Source organism: Cupressus sempervirens, chromosome 11 (genome assembly GCF_028749045.1).
Source record: "Cupressus sempervirens isolate cs-2001-9-10 chromosome 11, ASM2874904v1, whole genome shotgun sequence".
In the NCBI taxonomy this organism is placed as follows: Eukaryota; Viridiplantae; Streptophyta; class Pinopsida; order Cupressales; family Cupressaceae; genus Cupressus; species Cupressus sempervirens.
This window is the reverse complement of record NC_143128.1, coordinates 489,125,122-489,149,654: the sequence shown is the minus strand read 5'-3', so window position 1 is coordinate 489,149,654 and position 24,533 is coordinate 489,125,122. Positions and strand designations below refer to the sequence as shown.

Genomic DNA, 24,533 nt, shown 5'->3' with positions numbered 1-24,533 from the left:
AGAAAAGTACTAAGAAAACAACTATCTCTGTCAGTATATTCTAAAGAAGACCATGCAAGTAGAAAACCTCACGAAAGATTAACTCGACCACTTGACATGCATGGTATCCAGTGGAGATGGCAAAGAAATGGGCATACTTGGTCAAACAATCAACCATGACAAAAATACAATCTTACCTTGTACTTTGGGTAGCCTAGTGATGAAATCCATCGAGATGCTTTCCCACTTCTGGTTAGGGATTGACAATGGTTGAAGAAGCCGTGTTGGTAAAGTGTGCTCGGATTTATTTTGTTGGAAGGTAGAACATTCTCGCATAGATTGACTACTGGCAGAGTGCTCTCCGAGTTGCAAAAAATGGCCGAGTTTTTTGGCTTGGCTAAAAACTTGTAGAATTTTTTGGCAAGAACTTGTCGAGTACTTGGAGTTTTTGTTAAAAATTTGGTCGTAGTTTTATAACAACATTTAAAGGCAAAAAATGACCCAAATTAGTTTCGTTTCTCCTTTCTTCACTTGTATTTTCCTGAGAAGGGAAAAGTCTTCCAAACACTTGCAAATTGATTTCAATCGATTTGAAGTGGACTTGAGGCGGGTTTGAAGCACATTAGCAATAGGTTTGAAGCACATTTGTTGAAGAGGATGACATCAATTATTTGAAGAGGCAGGCTATGGAGGAGGGGGTGGATTTGGTTTTATGCTAGATGACATTGAGTTGAATGAGTAGTCATTGCTAGTGCCAAGAGAAGCTAGAGACAAAGCTATATCTAGGACTGAGGACAAGCCACAAATTGATTTAGACATATCAAGCAAGAAGGCAATCATGGCTAGACAGACTTCTAAGATAAGACCCTCTAGGTCTACCTCCCCCTTAGTTTTTATTAGAACCGAGAAGAGGAAGATGTAATTGGAATGATTTATCTACTTTTAGTTTTACATAAATTAATTACCACGAGAATGCGATTTTGTACCCACTTTGTGTTTAAATATATCTAGGCTAAGCTTGTTTGTTTTGTGTTCTCATTTATTGACTCATTGAATTTTGCAAAAAAATGCATTTTTAATTAAATTTAGGCAAAATTTTAAGTTGTTGAATTTTTGCTGAAAACTGTCCGAGTTTTCCCCAAATTTATTTTTCAGACCTTGGCGAGTTTTTGGCTTTGATGAGTTTTCCAACTATGCATTCTCGTACATACTACAAGACATCATTCTTGAGGCCCTTCCATGCAAATTGTTCTTATAATTGCCTACAGGTCTTCAAATATCCTAGGTGTCTAGCTAAAGGTGAGTTGTGCATCTCCTTCAAAAATTTGTACTTCATCTTGGATTCGAGGACAAAATAAATCCTTCCTTTGTAGTAGATGATGTTGTCTACCACCTTATACCTATGATGTAGGAGCATCTTGCATCACAAAATAAAATGGGACAGTATTTAATTTTGTTAAGAAACAGTGGCATTATTTCATGTATTTAATGCTTGCTGCTAAAGCCAACTTGTGGCTTGAGGGTTTATTTAATGCAACTTGCTAGGCCGACTTGTGGCTTGGTTTGGTATAAGTAGAGAGTCTTTTCCTGTTATTATTCATTCGGAATGGGATCCAACATGGAGGAAGTCAGCTATAGAGGAGTAGCCGAGAAGAGCGAAGTTTGTTAGCAGAGCTAGCAGTTGCGGCTTGGAAAAATAAGGTTGCTTGGTGGCTTGCGTGCACAAGTTTAGATTCTTCTTGGGGTTTTCTACCAGATTGCGGATCTGGAATAGCTAGGGTTTAGATCTTGCTAGATCTTGTAGAGCGGTTGCTGTATTTTTTTATGTATTTGGCGTAACCCGGAAGGCCTTACAGCCGGGCATGTTGGACCTAAATCTTATGAATATATTATGAGAATTGACATTATTTTGGATCTAAATCTCTATGTTATTGTTATTCTTCTATTGTGTGGTTATTTGTTGGGGGCTAGGACATCTCCTTTGGGGATTCTCCTGCCTTGTACTCAACCTATCGTCTTGCACTTGACCTTCAACCAATTGATGTGTGAATGGTTTCCTAGAGTATTCACCCAACAAATGCTTCTTCCAATTCACTGAAATCTGAGACAAAGAGCATATTGCAGGCCTTCTTAACAGAGCATCTGCCACTACATTATTCTTTCCCTTACATACTCAATGTCAAAGTGAAATGCTTGGATTTTGTTCACCTACATTTGTTGTTGTTCAATCAACTCTGTTCTCTAAGAAATATCTCAAGCTGTTGTGATTTGTTCGCACGATGAATTTTGCTCCGATAAGATATATTCAGATTTTTGTCAGTGTGTGCATGATGGGGAGCATCTATTTATCATAGATGGAGTACAATTGCTCTGCTCTTGAGAGCTTCTAACTCTCAAATGCAATAGGGTGGCGATCTTGCATTAACACTGCCCTAATGCCTTCTTTTGATGCATCACACTCCAAGATGAAGGGTTGATTGAAGTTGGGTAGGGACAGAACCGAACATGAGCTCATAACTTCCTTCAACTTGTCGAAGATGTGTTGCACCTTCTCATCCCAATGGAAAGATCCCTTTTTTGTCAAGACTATCAAAGGTGCACTAAGATGTGAGAATCCCTTCACAAATCTTCTATAATAATTGCACAATCCAAAGATCCCTTCACAAATCTTCTATAATAATTACACAATCCAAAGAATCCATGCAGATTTGAGAGTCATGGGAGGCAGCCAATGCAATGTTGGGGGAAATTTATGATATTTAATCATAGCCCATTTGATAATATATGTACACGTTGCCATCTGTATATTAGACAATTTCCTATGCAGACTGTTGCTCCATATCTTCAATTTGTTTATTATTACTGCTGTCTGATCAGAGGACATCACTGGGCTATGACTTCATCGCCAAAATGATATGGATGGTATCACTCCCTGTTAACTAAAAATCACTGGGTGCATATATTTGCTTCTGACGTGCAGTCTCTTTGTGCTTGACCTTCACGTCATCACTCGTCTTCTTAATATTTGCCTTCGAATATCTCCTTTTTGCTCCCTGTTCTGTTTGGATGCCGTCAATGGTATTGGTCTGAAGGTTTCTTGTGATTTCAAAAAGCTGCAAACTGAAAAACTCCTTTCAATGGAATTTTTTCTTCGGGCACACCAAGAGGAGCTTCGATAATGAATGATTGGAGAGCATTCGGAATAGACTTGGGATCCTTCGCAAACAGTATTCTGTGTTTTCTTTTGAATGTCTTTGTTTACTTTCCAAGTCCAAAGGGGATTTAAGATGTGTTGATGTTTCTATATCATTGAAGATATCACTTCCAGAAATTCACAACGCAGCAGACTTACACATATACATGGTATCACAAGTACTGTCGTTCATATGTTTTATTCTGACTGTAGCATTATTGCAACGGTAGTTATCCTTGTATATGGTTGTGCCCTTGTTTGTTTGTGGAGTATTAGAACCATTCAGGTAAGTCATTGCTGATAATATCCATTGCTTTTAAAAGAAAGAACACTGCCTCTGTATAAGATTGCAAAGTATCATGCTGATGTGGATGTTGACTCTTCCTTCAAGTACTTTGAAAAATAAAAACTCGTGCTCTTTTTTTTTGACTGGTCATCTCTTCTTTGGAAACTGTTGATTTGTGTTGCTGTCATTAGACTTATTTGTTACCTATCAGCCTGTTCTGTATACATCAATGTCCAAACTGTTTGATTGCTGCTGGAGTCAATGACACATCAATTGCTTATTCATTCATTTGTATTCCATATTGTGATTTGGTAATACTTGGTCTAAAACCACAATGTCTTCATCACTGATTGAACACTTTCTAACTTTGAATGTCTTTGTATTGTAAGATTGGTATCCATTTCTTCTATATACAATTTGTTGCATATATTAATGTTTATCATTTATATTTAATATTGCTTCTTCTTATGTGAGGTCAACATCTCCCTCGCTTTCTAGCTGTTGTATAGTTACTTTAAATATATTTCATCATATGTAGCATAATTGCACATAACCATATCCCATTGCATGTACTTGAACCTCTCATAACTTGAATCTTTGATTTGACATCAATGCTTATATTTCCATCATGAATCTCCAACATTATTTCTCAAATGGAGACCATAAAAATTGGGCTCCATCACTGGCTCTTGTTGGGGACATATGCCCCGTGTGAGCATAATGAGATTCCAGCTATCTCTGGAGGAGCAGACCGAGCATCCATGCTTAACATGATGCATGGTAAAATTGGGTGGCCTTAGGCCCCCCAAAAGTGAACACTGATTCTTTCCTCTATCGAACACTTTATTCTGATCATGTAACACTTCGAACCTTGCTAAATTATATGCATCATTCCTATGGACAACACTTATTTCTTTTGCTTCATGAAAGTAGTCTTTGCTGAATGGAAGATGTCTAGAGTTATACAATGGAATGGTTATGCAACCATCAAAATAAGTTTTCTTTGCTTGATCATCCTCCTGCACATAATCTACTCCATCTTCATACTGAAGACAATGTTTCACTTACAAGAAGATTTTGAAGATAACTCACATTCATAAGATATAACCTCCCTCTTATCAAGAATTTGATCAAATAAAACATTTGGAAAATTTTCATAACTATTCTTCAACACATTCTCCTCATCATGCCAAGCTGATTCCACCTCACCTTCACATGTTTGATGTACTTCCTGCTCCTAGGATGGACTGAAAGATGCCTCGTCCTTTGAATGTATATTATTAGTTTCATCAACGTCAAGATTAGGCCCGCTATGATGCTGATGGACTTGATTACATAAGCATTCTTCTTCAAACAATGGATTCAAGAATAGAGAGAAATCAGACATATCTTCATCCGCTTCATCGTTAAACAATGGATTCAAGATTATAGAGACTCCAGACATACCTTCATCGGGAACTTTCATCTGGAACTTACACTTGTTCATATGTTGTATGCTTTTCTATTTTTATCTTCACTATATGATTCCTGTGAATTACCATCTCCTTCATCCAACACCCCTTAAGAATGCACTGATCCATCAACTTGCTCACCATGGTTAATTGAGAAAAAATTTGGACAATTTCTTTCAACATGTTTACGATATTCCAAATCTAACAAGGTTGAAATTTCTCCCACACTGAGAGAATCTTTTTCCTCTTTTTCACATTCACTGATATTTGCTGTCATACAAGTATCATCATAATCGGATTCCTCCTCAGACTGTCAACCAATTTCTTCTCCATTCAAGTCTAAAATATTATTTGACTCATATGTTACTTCAGTCCTGCATTTATTCTCCTCTGCAACCAGTTCATTATCCATAAGTTTGAGAAAGATAAGAAATTGATGATCATATAAGAGACCTAGTTCTCACATTCTGTTGAGAAGATCAAAGGCTGGAGGTTTGCATTCCGAAGGTATTTCTATATAGGCATTAAACATCCTCATGAAGAATTGTACAATTTCTTTCAACATGTTTATGATATTCCAAATCTAACAAGGTTGAAATTTCTCCCACGCTAAGAGAATCTTTTTCCTCTTTTTCACATTCACTAATATTTGCTGTCATACAAGTATCATCATAATCGGATTCCTCCTCAGACTGTCAACCAATTTCTTCTCCATTCAAGTCCAAAACATCATTTGACTCATATGTTACTTCAGTCCTGCATTCGTTCTCCTCTGCAACTAGTTCATTATCCATAAGTTTGAGAAAGATAAGAAACTGATGATCATATAAGAGACCTAGTTCTCACATTCTGTTGAGAAGATCAAAGGATGGAGGTTTGCATTCCGAAGGTATTTCTATATAGGCATTAAACATCCTCTTGTTTTTTAAATTTCAAAAATGCAACCAAAGGAGATATATAACTTGAACTTTCATCCTCTTCTTCTAATATTTGAAAGAGAAGCTTCAAATCCGAGTCATCTAGCAAGATTCCCAACTCATGAAATTTTCTTAGGATTTCCATGCATGGAGGCATGGTGTCTGAGATACTTCCCCAAAAATATTTATCATCCTTGTAAACAAATGTGTTGTGAATGATCAAATCATTTTCTTCTAAGTCTTCTCCCTCAACAAAGCTACCAATTGAAATTTTGTTGCAAAGAGTTGCCACCTCTTTTGAGGAATGTATTGATTGTGTTGATCTTCCAAGTTCTTGCTTCCAGTAGAGTATGCGTCCAAACAAACTGATACAACTGCTTTCTGATTTTGATTTGCGAAATTCGAAATTTTGGATAACTTCACAATATATATTGTTATCGACTCTCTGCAACAGAGTTGCCAATCTGTTGGTTCCCAAAACCTTGATTCCCATATACTTCAGGCTCTGCTACACCCAGGCGGGTAGATCTTCACCTCAAACATTGACTACCTGGTTCAAGGCTTTTCTATAACAAATTTAAGCTTTGGTGAGTTCTTTGATTGGCAAAGTCCTTGAACTCTATCGATTATAAGTTGAATGTTTGAATTGATTGAATGTTTTGTATATGGTTCTTAACAATTGGTTTGATGGTTGCAAGAAGGAAGATATAGAATTTTTGACTTCAAATATAAATCCAATAATACTTCAATGATTTAATAGAGCAATGCCTTCACTTGTTCGGGCAACAGAGTCAACTACAATGAAGATTTTCACGTTCAACAACATAAAATTCTATGCACATATACTGTGAACAAATTAATAATCAAGATGTGACAGATCAAATATATATGCAATCTTAGATTAGTCCAAATTGAACTTTTAACTACTTTGGTAGGGAGACAAACTGGACACAGATATGGAAACAATTTGATATTTCACTTATCTTATATTTAAACTGTTTACAAAATTTAAAGACGATCATAAAGGACAAATCAACCAGAGTTTAAATCTCCATGCTTTTCATAAAAATAAACAAAAGGCCTTTTATTTTATTATTAAAATACAATATTTGTATTCATATACAAAGCCATGTTTTTGCTCCTTATTCCTCCTTATGAATGGAAATAAAATATTTTTTCTTCTTATAAATACTTCTTTTGTCAAATGTCTTTTTGAATGTCCAATATGTCTTGTTTCTCTTTAATTATTATTTATATCTTAATACCTAAAAGAATGACTTAAAAATAAATCACACCTTTTCAAAATAAGTTCTCCTTAGTTAAGACAAGACTGGAGCCTTTAATTTTCAATTAATTTTTTTGTGTTTGCCGGCAAATACCATCCCATCATCTCCAGGTGTTCCAGCAGTGTGTGGAGAGATATATAGTATATATGTTGCATATTTTTTTCAATGATAATCCATGTATCATTTTTTTTTTGATCACTTCTATTTTTCTTTTACCAATATTGTTGGGCGCTTCTCAAATTCACAAATATGTTTAACTCCTTACTTTTGATAGTTTTCTGAAGCATATTATAAATTTTGGGGGAAATTATCGATATTTAATCATAGCCCGTTTGATAATATATATACACGTTGCTGTCTGTATATTAGACAATTTCCTATGCGTGCTGTTCCTCCATATCTTCAATTTGTTTATTATTATTGCTGTGTGATCAGAGGACGTCACTGGGCTATGACTTGATCGCTAAAATGATATGGATGGTATCGCTCCCCGTTAACTAAAAATCACTGGGTGCATATATTCGCTTCTGACACAGAGTCTCCTTGTGCTTGACCTTCACGTCATCACTCGTCTTCTTAATATTTGCCTTCGAATATCTCCTTTTTGCTTTGTCAGTGGTATTGGTCTGAAGGTTTCTTGTGATTTCAAATAGCTTCAAACTGAGAAATTCCTTTCTATGGAAGTGTTTCATCGGGCAGACCAAGAGGAGCCTCGATAATGAATGATTGGAGAGCATTCGGAATAGACTTGGGATCCTTCGCAAACAGTATTCTGTCTTTTCTTTTGAATGTCTTTCTTTACTTTCCAAGTCGCAAGGGGATTTAAGATCTGTTGATGTTTCTATATCATTGAAGATATCGCTTCCAGAAATTCACAACGCAGCAGACTTATACATATACATGGTATCAAAAGTACTGTTGTTCATATGTTTTATTCTGACTCTAGCATTATTGTGACGGTAACTATCCTTGTATATGGTTGTGTTGTTGTTTGTTTGTGGAGTATTAGAACCATTCAGGTAAGCCATTGCTGATAATATGCATTGCTTTTTAAAAAAAGAACAAGATTGCAAAGTATCATGCTTTCTTGCTGATGTGGATGTTGACTCTTCCTTCAAGTACTTTGAAAAATAAAAACTCTTGCTCTTTTTTTTTGACTGGTCATCTCTTCTTTGGAAATAGTTGATTTGTGTTGCTGTCATTAAACTTATTTGTTACCTATCAGCCCGTTCTGTATATATCACATGTTCAAACTGTTTGATTGCTGCTGGAGTCTATGACACATCAATTGCTTATTCATTCATTTGTATTCCATATTGTGGTTTGGTAATACTTGGTCTAAAACCACAATGTCTACATCACTGATTGAACACTTACTAATTTTGAATGTCTTTGTATTGTAAGATTGGTATCCATTTTTTCTATATACAATTTTCTGCATATTCTAATGTTTAATATTTATATTTATATGTTCTTCTTATGTGAGGTCAACATCTCCCTCACTTTCTAGCTGTTGTATAGTTACTTTAAATGTATTTCATCTTATGTAGCATAATTGCACATAACCGTATCCCACTGCATATACTTGAACTCCTCAATTTGAATCTTTGATTTGACATCCGGTTTGCTTTAGTTGTTTCAACTCCTTGAAGTTGACCTCCAGATCCGTTTTGGTAAAGCGTCACTAAGTCTCTTTGTGAAGTCGGTATATGATGTAACTTGATCGTGACCAAGGGTGACCATCCCATGGTGCTGCCATTCATGAGCAATTTCTTCAAGGTGAAGTGCTATGAACTTGATTGCCTCTTCTTCAGGCATTGGGTTGAGCTGGAAGTAGGTATCAGCCTTTTGAACCCACGCTCTTATTGATGTATGTGCAGACCCTGTAAAGGATGAAAAGTTTATTTTGCCAATCTCTCTTTTAATGTCATCATTGTAATTGCTTTTTCTCCTAGAATATCTCATCCACAAATCTACATAATCCTTAAAGGATATTTCTGCTCCAGATTCGACATCGAACTAGTCTTATCGGGACTGGTCTTGAATTTTGAGGAAGGTAGGTTCTTGTTCCCCGCTCTATTCTAACCGTTGTGGAAATGTCGACATCATTGGTTGTGTGTGGGAGCACTCTGTGTGAAACCTCTTATTGATAGAATTATCACTGTGCCCATTGTGTCCTCCATTTGTCCTTCCTTCTGCCAAAAGTCGAAGGGTCTTGCCAATTTGTTCTTGCTCTTTCACCGAGGTCTCACCAAGTGGTTGTCCATTCAACAAAGTTTCACTTAGTTGTTGTTGTCCTCTTTTTGGCTTCCTTAGAAGTGTCATCATCTCAGTGCTTGATTCACCCATCTTGCCTACTAGTCAAGATCTTGTCAACATCCAGTGGTTGGTAAGATCACCAGCTCTGATACTACTGTAATGTTCCCACACGACGGTTGTGGTGTAGAGCGGGACAAAAAAACTATTTTCGAAGGATGATATGGTTCGTATGGAGCGTACAATGTAGGGTCCGTATGGTGGTCAAAGTATGTGCAAAATATGGAGCGTACGGTGAGAACAATCTTGACAAAGGGGTACATGTGGAGGTAATTTGACAAACGAAAGGAGGCACATGTGCGCGGAGTTGGTAGGGAGAGAATGATTTTTAAGACATTTAGGGAAGGTATGTGTACACAGAAGGTGACAAAATGATGCACGATGTAATTTCCATGATGCCAAAACAAACGCCACTAGAGAGTGTTCGATATCAAAACAAGATATTTGCCAAACACACAGATTGATGCCAACATAGGTACTTGTAATTTAATCCAAAAATTACAAAGATGATGCTCTAGATGTGCCAGATCTAGAACAAGTACTACAAAGAACAAAATGGAACGAAATAGGGTGAGGGTTGAATCCCACCAAAACCGCAAGAAAAAAGTAGGGAAGATCTTGCATTGCTGAAATGGCAAGATATGCAGATTTCCAACAGGGATTCACAATACAAATAAAATAATCTTAATCACATGTTTACAAGTTATAAGAACCTGAAAACTGACCTTATAAAGGCTTCAGGGAAGCTTCCCGAAGGATTACAAAAGGAGCTGATTGGCTAACACACTACAAGAAATATAATAAAAATGGGCCCATGAGATAAATAAATTAATTATCGGGGCCACATATACAAAATTTAATTATATTAATTTATTTAATGATGTTGGGGATGTTAGAGGATGGAAGATCAAGCAAAAATCAGAGAGGAAATTGAAGATCAAACATTTGTTAGCATTCAAGAAAGTTGATCTTGCTGGAAGGATCAGAAACTGAATATCAAGAAGCTCTTGCAGCTTTAAGCTGGTAAGTGCGAATGCATGCAGACTTAAGACTTAGGAAATCAGAATTCAAATCAGAATTAGGAATCGTTTAATGTCAATGCATGGATAAGGTCAAGATTGTGAACAAGAGAAATCCCTTCATACAAATTGAACATCAATGCCAAGTTGAAATCATGTGATGTTATATCATAAGAATATCTTTTTTTGTTTAAATTTACCATTTAACCAACTTAACACAAGTGTTTTCTTGTTTTGCAAGGAGAGTTTGACGACAAGGAGGATTGATTTCAACATCAAGGATACATGGATGAGGAAGTTCAAGCAAAAGAGGACTTTCAACATCAAGATGATGCAGGAGCATCTTGGGTTGCCTTGCTATCCTGTGCCTTTGGTTCATTTTTCCAGTTACTGCCGAGTTCTAGTGTTGACCAAATTCCAATGTTTAGTTTCTCCAATGGATTTGCTTTGAATGAAACACTCTTTTGTGTTTATTATATTCAATGCATTAGAATCTCAAATATATTATTTTATAGATATTTACAAGAAAACAATTTTGTTTATAACTTTTTGTTCGCTTTTGAATTGAGTAAATCTAATTCTGAATATAAAACAAATAGAAGAATTTTAACATCTACGTTAACAATATAGTTATAGAATATCGAGATGTCCAGTATTGGCCGATTGTTCCTTCATGTGCTGAGTGAACTTGATATTTGCTGATGCTCGGTTCCTTTTTTGATTGAGTCTCTCTATGATTGGTTCTTAGTTTGAGTTGACTTATGTATTTAATTTGGATTGTGAATTTAATGATAGGTTATTGTCTTAGGATGTGTGCAAACCGTTTTAAAGTCGATCTTTCTATTATGTAATGATCTAGAATCTTCTGTAAGCCATTTTGGCAAGTATAAATAAGGATGTTTAGGTTTAGGTTAAAAAAAGACTCAATGAGTTCAGAGCAAATGTTTTTGGAAAAGCAAATTTGAAGCTGGATCTTGGATCTTGAAGTTGTATTTTGTATCTAGCCATAACCTAGAAAGCCTTACAGCTAGGCACGTATGCTGATAACTGGATGAATCAATAAAATTGTTTACTCTCTCTCTCTCTCTCTCTCTCTCTCTCCCCCCTTGGTGTTAATCTTTGTGTGTTTGCTTCCATTGTGTTTACTTAGCAAGGTGTTTGGATAGTTAGGTGTGCCTCTGGCCCCAGCTATTCAGAACCTTCCTTGAGTCAAAAGAGGATGTTCAAGGTTGAGCCTCTTCATGTGTAAGGATGATTCGAACATCGAGGTTTGACATGGGAGCATCAATAAGGCATTTACAGGTCATTCATCAAGCTAGCAAAGAAGTTTAAAGTTGGAAAGAAAAATGAAAAGCGCAAATGCAATGAAAAGGATTATGAGATGCCTTGCTTACATCTTGCCATGCAAAATGATTCAATGTCCCATAAAGATGGTATCACTAATAAGATGATCAATGTTGTATATCCAAATTTGTCAGAAATCTCAACCAAGCTGATGATCAAACTATGTATCTCATGGAATAAGTGTAAGATGCAAAACAAGTTCAAAGTCATGAAGAAAGGTCACAAGACAACCATGCTGAGGCGACACCCACTCATCTCCAACCAGTCAAAAGATTCCACTTTGACATGTCTAAGATCATTCAATCAAGTTGTTCCAAGTGTACATGTGGAGGGTGTTCAATGTTTTTTAACAATGAGTTTTCACATTGGTCCATCCTCAAATGGATATGAATCTCAATGCAATGCAATTTTCTCATTGATCAACATTTAATATTTGAAAGCATTGGCTCTCACTAACCCTAATTAGGGTTGTAAATAATTTGAGCCATTGATCTTGAATCAATTTGAGCCATTCATTGTACTTGAGGCCTTTATATATGGCTTGCTCAAATCATCATTAAAGTGGGGATTTAAAAAAAAAATGTTGCCAAAGCATTGCCAAAATAATTCCTAATTTGTTGTTGTTTCATGAAGTTTCAGATTTTTGCATGGTTTCCACATCCCTCACTTAGTTAAAGTTGTTTAAGTAGATAATATTGCTGTTGATTCATGGTGAACCCTCAAGTTCCTATTTTTTGGTACTTGTTGATTGCAACTAACCTATGTCACAAGGTTTGCCGAATTTTTGGCATGAAGTTCGAAATTTGGCAAATGTATAAAAAAATAATAAGATTTGAAAAAGTTTGCATCAAATTTGTACAGCAAAAATAGTGGCTCAGACGCCTTTCAAAAATACATTAAAACAATACTGGGATTTGTCACTTCTGGCTGCTGGAAATCCGTGGCTTGTAATTGTAGGAAACTCCTATGCTGCGTTGGTTGCTCGTTTGTTGTTTGCCAAAGCTTGCTAAAGACCAACGACTTTATAGAGTTGGGGTGTTTTAAATTTCTGAATTTTTCCATTTATGTAAAACTTTACATTTTATTTTAGATTTTTCTATTTTATTTTTCTTTATTTTGTATTTTAGAGTTAGTGATGTTTATAATTTTAAAATAGTTTTAATTTGTTAATTTATTAATATTAAACTTTTAAAATTTTACTTATTATTTTAGAAGTTAAAAGTGTATATGAACATTTTATTTATTTTAATATCGAATATTTAGTATTATTTTAATATATGGTTAATCTAAATACGATAGATTTATATTGTAAATAGTTTATTTTATTTATTATTAATATAATTTATTGATTAATGTTTAAATAAGTAAATTAAAGTATTTTTAAATTAATTTTAGTTTGTATTGCAAAAAATAAATAAATAAATAAATAAATAAATATATTTATTTTTATGTTTTAAAAGATATAGTTTTGTTATAGTATTTTATGATTTTATATTGATAGTTCCATAGTTTAATATTGGGACTAGTTTAATTTTCAAAGATTATAATATACTTTTAATATATTTTATTTTTTATTTTTATTTAATTAAATAAAATTTAGTATTTATTTTTATATTGCATTTAGATTAAAAAACTAAAAATATATATATATATATATTTTCAAATGTTGAATGACTTCAATTTTCATTTGCATAATGTAGGTTGTAATTGAATGGTTCAGAAAGATCAAAATTTGAAGTATGGAAACTAACCCACTACTGTGCATAAATATTCACCATGAACAGAATGAGAAATCCTATGCCTAGTCATTGAATCATGGCAAACCTTCCTATAGCAAGGATCATATATTTATGTTTTTTAGAAAATTATATAAGCAAATTTAATTTTGAATTTTAGTTTTTTTTGGACCTTGCCGAACTTAATCTAAACTTCATTGTTGTTGAACTTGAACTCGAACCTTGTGACTTAGCAACTAACCATGCAAGGTTAAACTGAACTTTATTGCAAAGCACTTGACTTCAATTGTTTCACGCGCATTGATTTGTATGTCTTATGGTTTTGGTGCGCATTAACAATTTGAAAATTATCTATGCACCCTTAGAAGATAACACCTTCTCTTGCGTAGTTTTTTAAGTTGGCAAAGCAAGGATTGGTTTAGTTTTACCACATCAGCAATAATGTCTTGCATTGCTAGGATTAGAAGTAGCTTAGATTCCTAAACTATATACCATTTGCACTTTTTTCTTTCCAATAATTGTTAGAAGTAGTTGAAGCACTCCAACTGCCAAATCATTTGCATTAAAGAAAGTTGATATATCCTCCATAGTAGAATAACTTACATCCCTTTTTGATTGCTGAAATATCTCAAACCGGATATTTACTCGTTTTTTTCCTTTAAAATATATTCAGAACTAAACATATGCAGACACAATAAAAACCAGTTGAAAATGCAATAGATATTAACTCAATTTTTCAAAATAATACTCTAGATTCAAGCATATGAAGATGCATTACAACCAACAGTATAAAATCAGTAAAACTCTCATAAAATTCCTCAAAAACGTGTTATTGCATTATACAACAGCAATATAGTAACTAGTACTCAAGATCAAATCTTAAACACAACTTTATAATTAGATTGGAAAACTTAAGAAAATAACTTGTAAGCACATGCGAGACACTTGATGTGACGTCTCCAAGGACAATAGGTTTGTGTCCATTGTTTGCTGGCACAAGGGGCTATGTCCTCATACTAGCTAAAAGATGAAGCTTTCCAAATACTCTCGCAAGAGAAAAATTGAAATCTGAAATAATAAATCAAGCATGCCAAATAAAAGAGTCTCATCTCCTTTTATTCACATAGCTGTGACTCTTCGACTTCCCTCTTGTCTTTTCATCTTATCTCTCCTTGTCCTTTTTGCCCACTTTCTAACATTAAATTGACATTTAATATTTTGAGTTCACTCTCTCCAACTCAATTTTAATATTATATATAATATACCTTTAATATTTCTAATGTCCCAAAAAGGGGACATTACAATCACTAGCAAATCACTTTATAAAACTTAGTTGTATCCAATATAAAGATGCTAGAACATATTGTCAACCTTGGGGTCACTTTACTTGATCCCACAATCATTGACATATTTTAGCATTTGAGATTTCCTTATTCAAGGGAGGATTGAATACCTAGTTTTTATCCTAGGGGTAGGGTGGTGACAAAACTCACATCAATAGAAGCCAATACTGTAAACCGGTTCTTTCACTATCTAGAACAATTATTGAGCAAATTAACATCTACAAGATGATCACTTTAGGATTGTCTAAATCCTGTAATGTCCACATTTAGTATGTACATGATTTTTGCCCATAAATAATAATCCCTACAGTACAACTTGTTTGCAAATGAGTATTCTATAAATAAATTACACGACGACAAGTGAACTTAGAGCAAATTATAATTATTTAACATTAAGCATTGTCATAATAAACAATCCCTATTGAAAACAAAGTATTTAAAATATACAGGATCTGTTTCAACAGCCAACCATATTAAGGATTTGATGGGAAACTGTGATAGGATTCTGGAAGACAATCCTCCTTAATTAAGCCCAAGAGCATGGAACAACCTTCCAAGTCAATTTGATCCTATAGCCCACAAGCAAGCTGGGTGGTCTACTTAATTGGGAGAGCTGGTACTGCTGCGTCATCCTATCACGCAGAATACACAGATCCTGGTATGCTGAAATCAATTAATGTTTAATAGTAATTCTTTAAGGATTGACTAATTAATGCAATAAATTAATTAAACTTCTAAACAAACTTATAAATAAACAAATAAATAATATTTTGTAGATTGCCGCATGTTTCTGAATTAAACTCAGAATCAGACTTCTTATTCAATCCCAAAACAGAGTTGATTGATATTTGTTTGTATCTCTGCCCAATACATTCATTCCCTTTCTTCTATTTTTTGTTTCCTGTTCACCTCTTTTTATACCCTCCATATACCCCTCCATGAAAGGTGCAAACTCCTGCCAAAGGAAATATCCTTATCCAAAGGAGGCCCGCTTTTAATAAACATAAAATCCAATTAGCTCCCTTTTAATCATAAGCACTACCTTTAAAATGTGTATTAAAATCCTAACTTATTGTTTTAATAATTACCACCTCTTATTTTATAATCATTGTCTACCATTAATATTGCTGACATTAATTTAACATGAATCTCTCCTTTGATTATTGCCGATATACACAAGGAATCGTTACCTTTGAATTTATTTATTCTTTGTCGTCCATCCCAACTGCATTTAAAACAGCTGCTTATAGATGAATCACTACATATTGCTCACTCCACATGGATTAATCCTTCTTGTACTCCAATGCGCTATTCTTCTACACACATGGAATGACTCTCAAAACAAAGAATCCACAATATGCCCCACATGCACTTAGAGCACGAAAACCACTTGGTTGTGGAATGCAATAAGAAGGTGAAAAGTCTGTAGAGAACCCCAAGATGCTCTTTGGGCGTGAATATTGTGTGCTCAAGGAAACATTAAGAAGTTGAAAAATTCGTCCAATGACTCCAAATGCACTCAGTGGGAATTGGTAAAGGTCAAGAAATTTTTATCAAAGGAAGGAACCTACTTTGGTAATGTGTCATGAGCACAAAAACACAAGTGTGGGGGAAATTTTGACTATAATAAAATCCTTTGTATGTGATCAAATGCACTCATAGGCTAAAATTTATTGTGGGTAAGTGCACTTTATAAAGTTTAAAAATCCTTCATGTTGCTTCACATGTGCTTTATAACGCTATGGCACATATATGAGACCAGAGAACTTCTTTGCAAAGATTAAAATCTTCAATCATACCTTAAAGCTCGATAGCATTAGATTGTTTGGGTAAAGAGTATATGTAAAGTTTAAAAATCCTTAATGTTGCTCCACATGTACTTTATAATGTTCCGACACATATGAGACCAGGAAATTTCTTTTCAAAGATTAAAATCTTCAATCATACCTTAAACGTTCCATGGCATTATATTGTTTGGGTAAAGAGCATTAGATTGTTAGATTGTATGCGATCAAATGTGGTCATAGGCTAAAATTTATTGCGGGCAAGGGCACTTTATACTATAACACATATATGAGACCAGGGAATTTTTTTTCAAAGATTAAAATCTTCAATCATATCTTCAATGCTCCATAAAATGCATTAGTTCAATCAGAATGTGCTCAAAATGAGAAAATGTTGGAATATAAAATATAATGCTCGATAAGAGAAATTAAAACCCATCAAGATTGAAATTGAATAAATGTTCTGTAGTGTTCTGTATGTCTTTGCATTCCTTGTAGTGCAATAATGTCTCAATTTGCTTAGTTCATTTGCTTGTAATTTAGAAGGAGAGAATCTTTATTGTTAAACTTACTCAGTTAAGCTGTCAATTTTTGTATTTGCAGAGACAATATTGCAAACTATTCAGAAAATTATACAGCTCAGTTTATTCTGGGGTATTGTGCCACATATATTTTCATGCAGACTTTCATGATTCCTGGGACCATATTCATGTCCTTGCTAGCAGGGGCACTCTTTGGAGTTATCAAAGGCCTTTTATTAGTTGTCCTGACTGCAACTGCTGGTGCTTCATCCTGCTATTTTTTGTCAAAGTTGATTGGGAGGCCTATTGCTTTTTGGTTGTGGCCTGAGAGATTGAGATTTTTTCGGGCACAGGTAACCTTTTCTCTCATTTGCAGACATATCTATATTATACTGATATGGATTTTCTTTATAGCATAACATTGCTGGCACTGGAGTAGCTTTTTCAAATCTTATTAGGATATTTATATTTCTAGGAGAAAGCTTAAAATAATTAAAACTAAATTGGCATTCTCTACAAATCTTCCCCCCCAATGAGTAGATTTTGTTAATACTCAAGCTCTCTGACTATTTTACACTTGTTTTGCATGCGCTCTCACACACTTATTTTCAAATTTAATATATAACATACATTTTTTTCTATAAATAGTGGTAATTATCTAGCTATAGAACTTGAATCTTTGAGTTTCACCCAAGTTTTGACCATGCTTTGTTTTATATTGCAGGTAGCTAAGCGCAGAGAGAGATTGTTGAATTACATGCTATTTTTAAGGATCACACCAACCTTACCAAACACTTTCATTAACCTGGCATCACCAATTGTGGATGTGCCTTACCACATTTTCTTATTTGCAACTTTGATTGGTCTTATCCCGGCAGCTTTCATTACAGTACGAGTAAGTAGTTTTTTCTTTATAAATTGTTGTTGCATGTTTTGGTAGGGCAAAACACATTATCCTTTTCCCTTTGGAATATTAAAATTTCAATTTATTGTTCACAATGACATGTGTCAATCACATCCTTCTAAATTCTGAATTCTGTAAATTTAGGCTTAATGAATCTGTGGGCCATATTCTTCTACTCGATTTTCAGTGTTTACAGTATGATAGGTAAGGTGGAAGTGGTTGACATATGCTTGATTAATGTGTTTGCCATGAATGTTTTAAACGTGCTTTGACATTTTTATTAATGAATCCGTGACCATATCATTCTACCCCGATTCTCAGTATGATAAGCAAGGTGAAAGTATATTAATTTCTATACAACCCAAAAGGATGTGGGACAATCATATTGGCAGTAGGTTGATATGCTTCTTGACAGATGATTGTTTTATTTTCTGTTGATTAATGTGCAAAGCTTGAAGACTAATGATCCTGTGATTCTTTGGATTTGAAAGAATCAGTAGCAACTTGGGATACTATGGCTAATATAAAATGCTTTACTAGAAAGTTATCTTCTTAGTTTTCTTTCCCTGATCTTGTAGCTTTGTTTCTTTGTAGAGCAGTTAATTATATTCTGAAAGTCTTTTTGCATTCGAACTTTTCAGTTTGTCCATCAGGATTCATATTCTTCTATTTACCAACAAGGAGTCCATGGAACGATATTGTTTTTGACAATTTTTCATTCCATTTTCCTCTCATGAGTGGCAGCTTGTTTGTGCATAAATATTACCTTGGAAGTGCACTCAATGTTATGTTATTGTTTGATGGTATAGTTTCTTGGAAAAAAAGCACTGTATTAGATTGTCAATTTCATGTTTGCCTATTGATTTTACCTATTTGGTATATAAACGGGTCTTACTAATTCAAATTAAAGCCCACAGGTTGAAAAGGGTATATTTTGTAGTATCATTATTGTTTAGTTCAGGAGATATGTTAATGTCACCAATAGTATATATGTGGGAGGATGGACATGCATTATAATTGTATTATTTTTTCTATTTCCTTTTTTGTATATTTGATGCCATTTTGAAAGAAATTTGTTATCTACAAGCTGGTTGGAAGAATAACGTCAACTGATATTTTATGCAGGCTGGTCTCACACTTGGGGAGTTGAGATCTGTAAGAGACTTGTATGATGTAAAGACAATGGCAGTATTGTTCCTTATAGGCCTCGTATCAATTGCTCCAACCATTGTGAGTAGGAAACAGACACATGAATGAAACCGAATATATTTTGAAATTTCCTGGTTGGAATTGTGGCCACTAATTTGGTGTCCTGATTTTGTTTACTGCCATAAGCTTAGTCATTGGAAAATTTATCAATGAGCTAAGGTAGCTTGTATAGCATTTACTTGTCGTTACATTATACATGAGATTTTGCAAACTATTCATTCATTTATTTTGATATGAATCTCATCAGCAGATTTTAACATGATCCAATTCGAAATCAGAACTTGTTTGTATAATAATTTTCATATCACATCCTTCAATTTCTTATTGCTACTTGTGATATTTGTTCTCTGGCCTTGGATGATAATAATTGTTTCAGACATATGTTGTTTTTTGAAGTTGATTGTATGCAGAGACACGAGACCAACAGATTAAAATAGTGCAGACTTTAGGTTGTTTGACTGGTTAATGACATAAGCTACTGTCATATGCCAATATGGTTTACATTAAGCTTTAAGATATTTCAATTTTTATTCATGTCTCAGGGCAGTGACTTTCTAGGTCGCTGTAGATACATTGCTGCTGTATAGGCAAGTTTCCATTTTGGTATGAGACAACATTGCTGAGAATTTGCAACTCCCACGGAAATTTGAGTGGAAACAGAAAATTAAAAAAAGATCTCTTATATAATAGTAGTTTAGGTACAACAACCAATCTGTGATGGTGTATTAATAGCATTCCAGATTGATAAGGGATCATTTTCTTTTTAAGATTAAGTTCCGGGGGTTTTCATGGGGTCCTCCATGCATGTGTGTGTGTGTGTGTGAGAGAGAGAGAGAGAGAGAGAGTGGGGTGAGTAGCATTCCAGATTGATAAGGGATCATTCTCTTTTTAAGTAGCAGGTGTTTTCATGGGGTCCTCCATGCATGCATGTGTGTGTGTGTGAGAGAGAGAGAGAGAGGCCTCTTCTTGCTTAGATGTATGTTTACAAAACGGGGGTGCTTCGGTCATTGGAAACTTTAAGATGAATCTTTTTGAGTCACCATGATACCAGCCAATACCTTATTGATACCAATATAGTAAGTCGTAAGTGCTAGTAATTCTTGCCACATCCTCTACCTACAAGGAGCTATTTTTGTTTGGTTGAGAGCTTTCCTTAGTAGAATTCTCCCTTATTATCTGTGTCAACATAATATCTTGACAATCAAAAGATGAAGCAGTCAAATCTTTTGACCCATCTCAGGAACAATCATTGCTAGTTTAGAGATTTAAGTTTTTGATAGGGGGTTTGGAGTGTGATAGACACCTCATCCCCTAACCATTCACCACCAAAGAACAAACTTTACAAACCCTAACAATATTGAGTTCCTGCAATAAAAAAATAGGTAGCAACTAATAATTAGTGACTTAACCGTTGCTCTTAAGGTCTTCAATTTGTGAGAATTTTATCTCCTCATAGTGCCAAATAGCCAACCACCCAATCAAAGTGCAAAACACAGAGGGTGCCGAGTATCCACCCTATAAGAAGCTGCCACCAATGATTATAAACACCTCAAATTCACCACAAGATAAAATGGATTCCTATGTGCATCTATTGACTGCTATACTAGAGCGTGCATAAGAGAGCATAAAACACCCTCAACCGGCTATTGCCATAACACCTCCCATGATTAAGCTCGTCCATAAAATTGAAGGTACCTTTAAAGTCCAAAAGAAAACTTTTTGAGATCATAAGTGGGGCTTAAAATTTAAGAAAGAGTTTGAGGTGGATAAGTTGGTACATAATTCTTCATGCAATAGTGTTTTTAACGGTTTTTGAATTAGTCATATTTGTGTGAATTGTTGCTCACTTTGAGGGTGCAATGTCACATTTAATGTTGATAAAAGCAACCTTTTGTTTTCACAGCAATAGAGAATTTGACTCTTGGCTCTTAACGTTGATGGGCGTTGCATCCATTTGGTAGGGCCCCCACAGGGTTGTAGTGTGTGCTTATTGTTTTGACCCCCCAAAACGTGTAGTCCCTTTCAATGTTAGACGTTGAAACTTAGAATGGACCTGCTTTTATGTTCTAGTTAATTTGAAACTTTTATATTGTCCGTATAATGGTCTATGAAATGCTTTTCACAATGGCATTGCAAACTCGACACTCAAATAGGTTTTTTTTAATAACTTTTTTTCATAAAGGAGTCTCTTTGATTCCTAAAGCAAAAGAAATGTTACATTTTGAACACATAAGAAAACAAGTGATATAAGTACAATAAATTACTAATCTGTCCATAAAATGAAAGAAAACAAGCAAATGCAATACTTGGAATAACTCGCCATAAATGGGAGGAAGATGAAAATGACATCTTTCATATAGCATGTAAACGCCCTGTGAGTTGTTCTTGACTTGCAACACTTTTTTGAACTAATGAATATGAAACATTTATTCTATTGAATCAAAAAAAATTTCTACATCAAGTTCTAATGTTTGCAATCCTCCACTAAAGTGTGAGAAGTGCAAGGAGAATAATTCGATTTAGGTTGTTGTAGGTGTCACTTAATTGTGTTGTAGACTTAATAGAAATAAAATATGATTAATAAAAATAACCAATGATATTTTGGAGGTGGGTAGTGGGAGAAGGATCTATGCATGGTTTCCATTTGTTTAATTATTCCATTTTATTATTGGCTTTCTATTTTAAATTACTATCATTATTGTTGTTCTGATAGGAGGGTTTTATGTTGAATTTATCAATTTTACAATCTACTATAAGATACAAGAGTTCAAGTTGAGGTCCACTCTATTGATGTCATAGATAAGATAAGATAATATTAATGTGCAACAAGAGACTACAACATGCTCCCGTGAAGGCCCTGCTCTTGCTCTTGCCTACGCTGCTCTTGCTTATGCCCACATTGCACACGTTGGGGTTCAAAATGTCGTTTCAGGTTGCGGTTGTGGAAGCTTTCCACCCTCTTGTTGTGGCTCGGATCATCGTTGTTGGTCCTGCTCTAGTTGTTCCTACTGCAGATGCTCTTTGTTCTCTTGATGCTTACCTTGGGTCTCGAGTTGTTGTGTAGAAATTTGTAATTTTTTATGCAGATGTGGCAACTTTTGAGGCAGGTATTGGTGGTCCTATTATGAAGGGGCTTCGTTCGACTATCCCTGTTTCTGTAAGTAACCCGCTTGTGCTTCATTTAGATGCAAAAATTGTTGATGATATTTCCACATATGCGAAGAATTACTCTTCTACTGTTGCTATTTTCTGTTTTAGGGGTTTTTGGCCCTCTCTTTTGGATTTGCATGCTTGGATTTCCAAATATTGGGAACCAATCAATTCAGATTTAGTGTAGATTTACCTTGTGGCAAGGGGTTTTTTAATTGTGAAATTTGCAAATGTTAAAGATAGAAATTCCATCTTATGTTGTGGTTTCTCTTGGGAGGAGAGGTTCCCCTTGATGGCCAAACCTTGGTATCAAGATTCTGATTCGACTACTGAATCCTTTTATAAGATTTGTTTTTGGGTAAGGTTGTCGAATCTCCCCTTTCACTTTTGGTTGGATTCAATCTTGGAGGCTGTGGGGGATGCCCATGGGGACTTCTTGTTGGTTGATTTAGATTCTTCCAATTGGTATAGGACGATGTATGCTTCCATTCTTGTGGAGATTGATGTCTCCAAGGCACCCCCCGCCCCCTTGAAAAGATTAAATTGGCTTCTCCAAATGGTTCTTGGATTCAACTTCTTTATTATGATGATATTTCCTTTAGATGCAGGAAATGTCATAAGAATAGCCATCTCGTTGCACGATGCTCCTCTGACAAGGTTTGGTCGAAGAAAAAACTTTCTTGGTGGTTGGGGGTTTCAGAAGATCACTAAACAGTTCAGAAAGTATCCACGGATGTGGATGGGTTGGATATCTCTTCTCAGATTGATCTTTCTTTGGCTGAGGATTCTGTTGCTATCTCTGATGATTCAAATGCTGTCCCTATGGCGTTTTTGACTCAGAATGTTGCTGTTGAATTTGATGATTTGAATGTTGTCCCTTTGGTGGCTTTAATTCAGAATGTTGCTGTTGTCCCTTCTTTTGCTGTTGACTTTGTCCAAAACATTGTTGCCGGTACTGATTCAACTGTTTTATCTCCTCTTGCGAGAGTTTTGGGGGTTAGTAGTGGGGCTACCCCTTGCCTTGGGGATTGACAGAAGGCTGTTGAGAAGGTGGAGGATGGTTGGACATCTGTTAAAGGAAAAAAAGTCAAATCCTCCAAACCTTCATTTGATATGTCTTTATGTTCTCAAAAGACTAGACCAAAATGTAAATCTTGATGGTCAGTGGCTTTTTGGGCTGTTTACCCTCTTGTTGGGAACTTTGGTGTGTCCCTCTAATTTGTCAAGTGGTGTTCCACAATTGTTTTAATATCCTTCATTGTTATATCTTTTTTGTCCTTTTTTTATAAGGTTTTGGGTCCTTTCAAAACCTATTTTTACTTAATCAAAACATGGGTCTATGGAATTGGGAGCTTACAACCAAGAAGATAGCCTCAAACGGAACACCAAAAAGTGGTGATAAAAAAAAAAGCACAAACTTAAAATAGAAGATGAAGAAGAGAGCAAGTCACCTTGAACATGATTAGGGTTTAGGGATCCTCAAAGGGAAGGACAATAATGAATGAGATGGACGAGGGTGACCAGGGCTCTGTTTTGTCGCCGAGTGTTGCAGGTGAAGAGGAACACTACAAGGTTTCACTGATCTGGAGTGGTTGGTGTCAGGGAAACTATACGTTTTTGCATGGTACCACAGGCATGAGATAAGGACAAGAAGAAGGTCAGGATAAGTTGTACTTGGGTTTGACACTTGGGGAAAGATAGCTGCAAAATGTGGTCGCGAAGCTATACGGGTTCACAAAGATAGAGTGCAAGGCAACATTGATCTGTGTACTTGAAGTCTGAGAGGGATCTGCACTCTCTAAACAAACAATAGAATCTCCCTTTGATCTCGTAGTATATAGGGCATCTGAAAAGGAAATAGGTCTCAAATTCTGCCTCCGCCATGGTACAATGTCCACAAACCCAATCCTCTCTATCTATATGGTGGTCGATCTGAATCCAGAGTCGGTGAGAGCCCACCCTGAAGGAGCCAAGGGAGATACGTAGGGCATGGGTCCATTGTCTATGTAAGTAGTTCGGGCACCAAATGATCTCGTCTCGAATATCCAAGAAGTGTTCGACATAGAATGCCATCCTCGAGCGTAAACCCCCCGAA

The 24,533-nt window shown here is 35.2% G+C and overlaps 1 protein-coding gene across 2 annotated transcripts in view; it reads left to right on the top strand.

Annotated features, from left to right (window-relative positions):
- Positions 1–19,605, top strand: part of LOC149530502 (putative membrane protein At4g09580) — a 71,738-nt gene extending 52,133 nt beyond the window's left edge. For both annotated transcript variants that reach the window (XM_089811903.1, XM_089811904.1), the window contains exons 3-5: positions 17,258–17,528; positions 17,900–18,070; positions 19,205–19,605. In XM_089811903.1, the coding sequence (XP_089668029.1) occupies positions 17,258–17,528; positions 17,900–18,070; positions 19,205–19,336 (574 nt within the window). In that variant the 3' untranslated portion in view covers positions 19,337–19,605. The remainder of the gene's footprint in view (positions 1–17,257; positions 17,529–17,899; positions 18,071–19,204) is intronic.
- Positions 19,606–24,533: the final 4,928 nt, after the last annotated feature.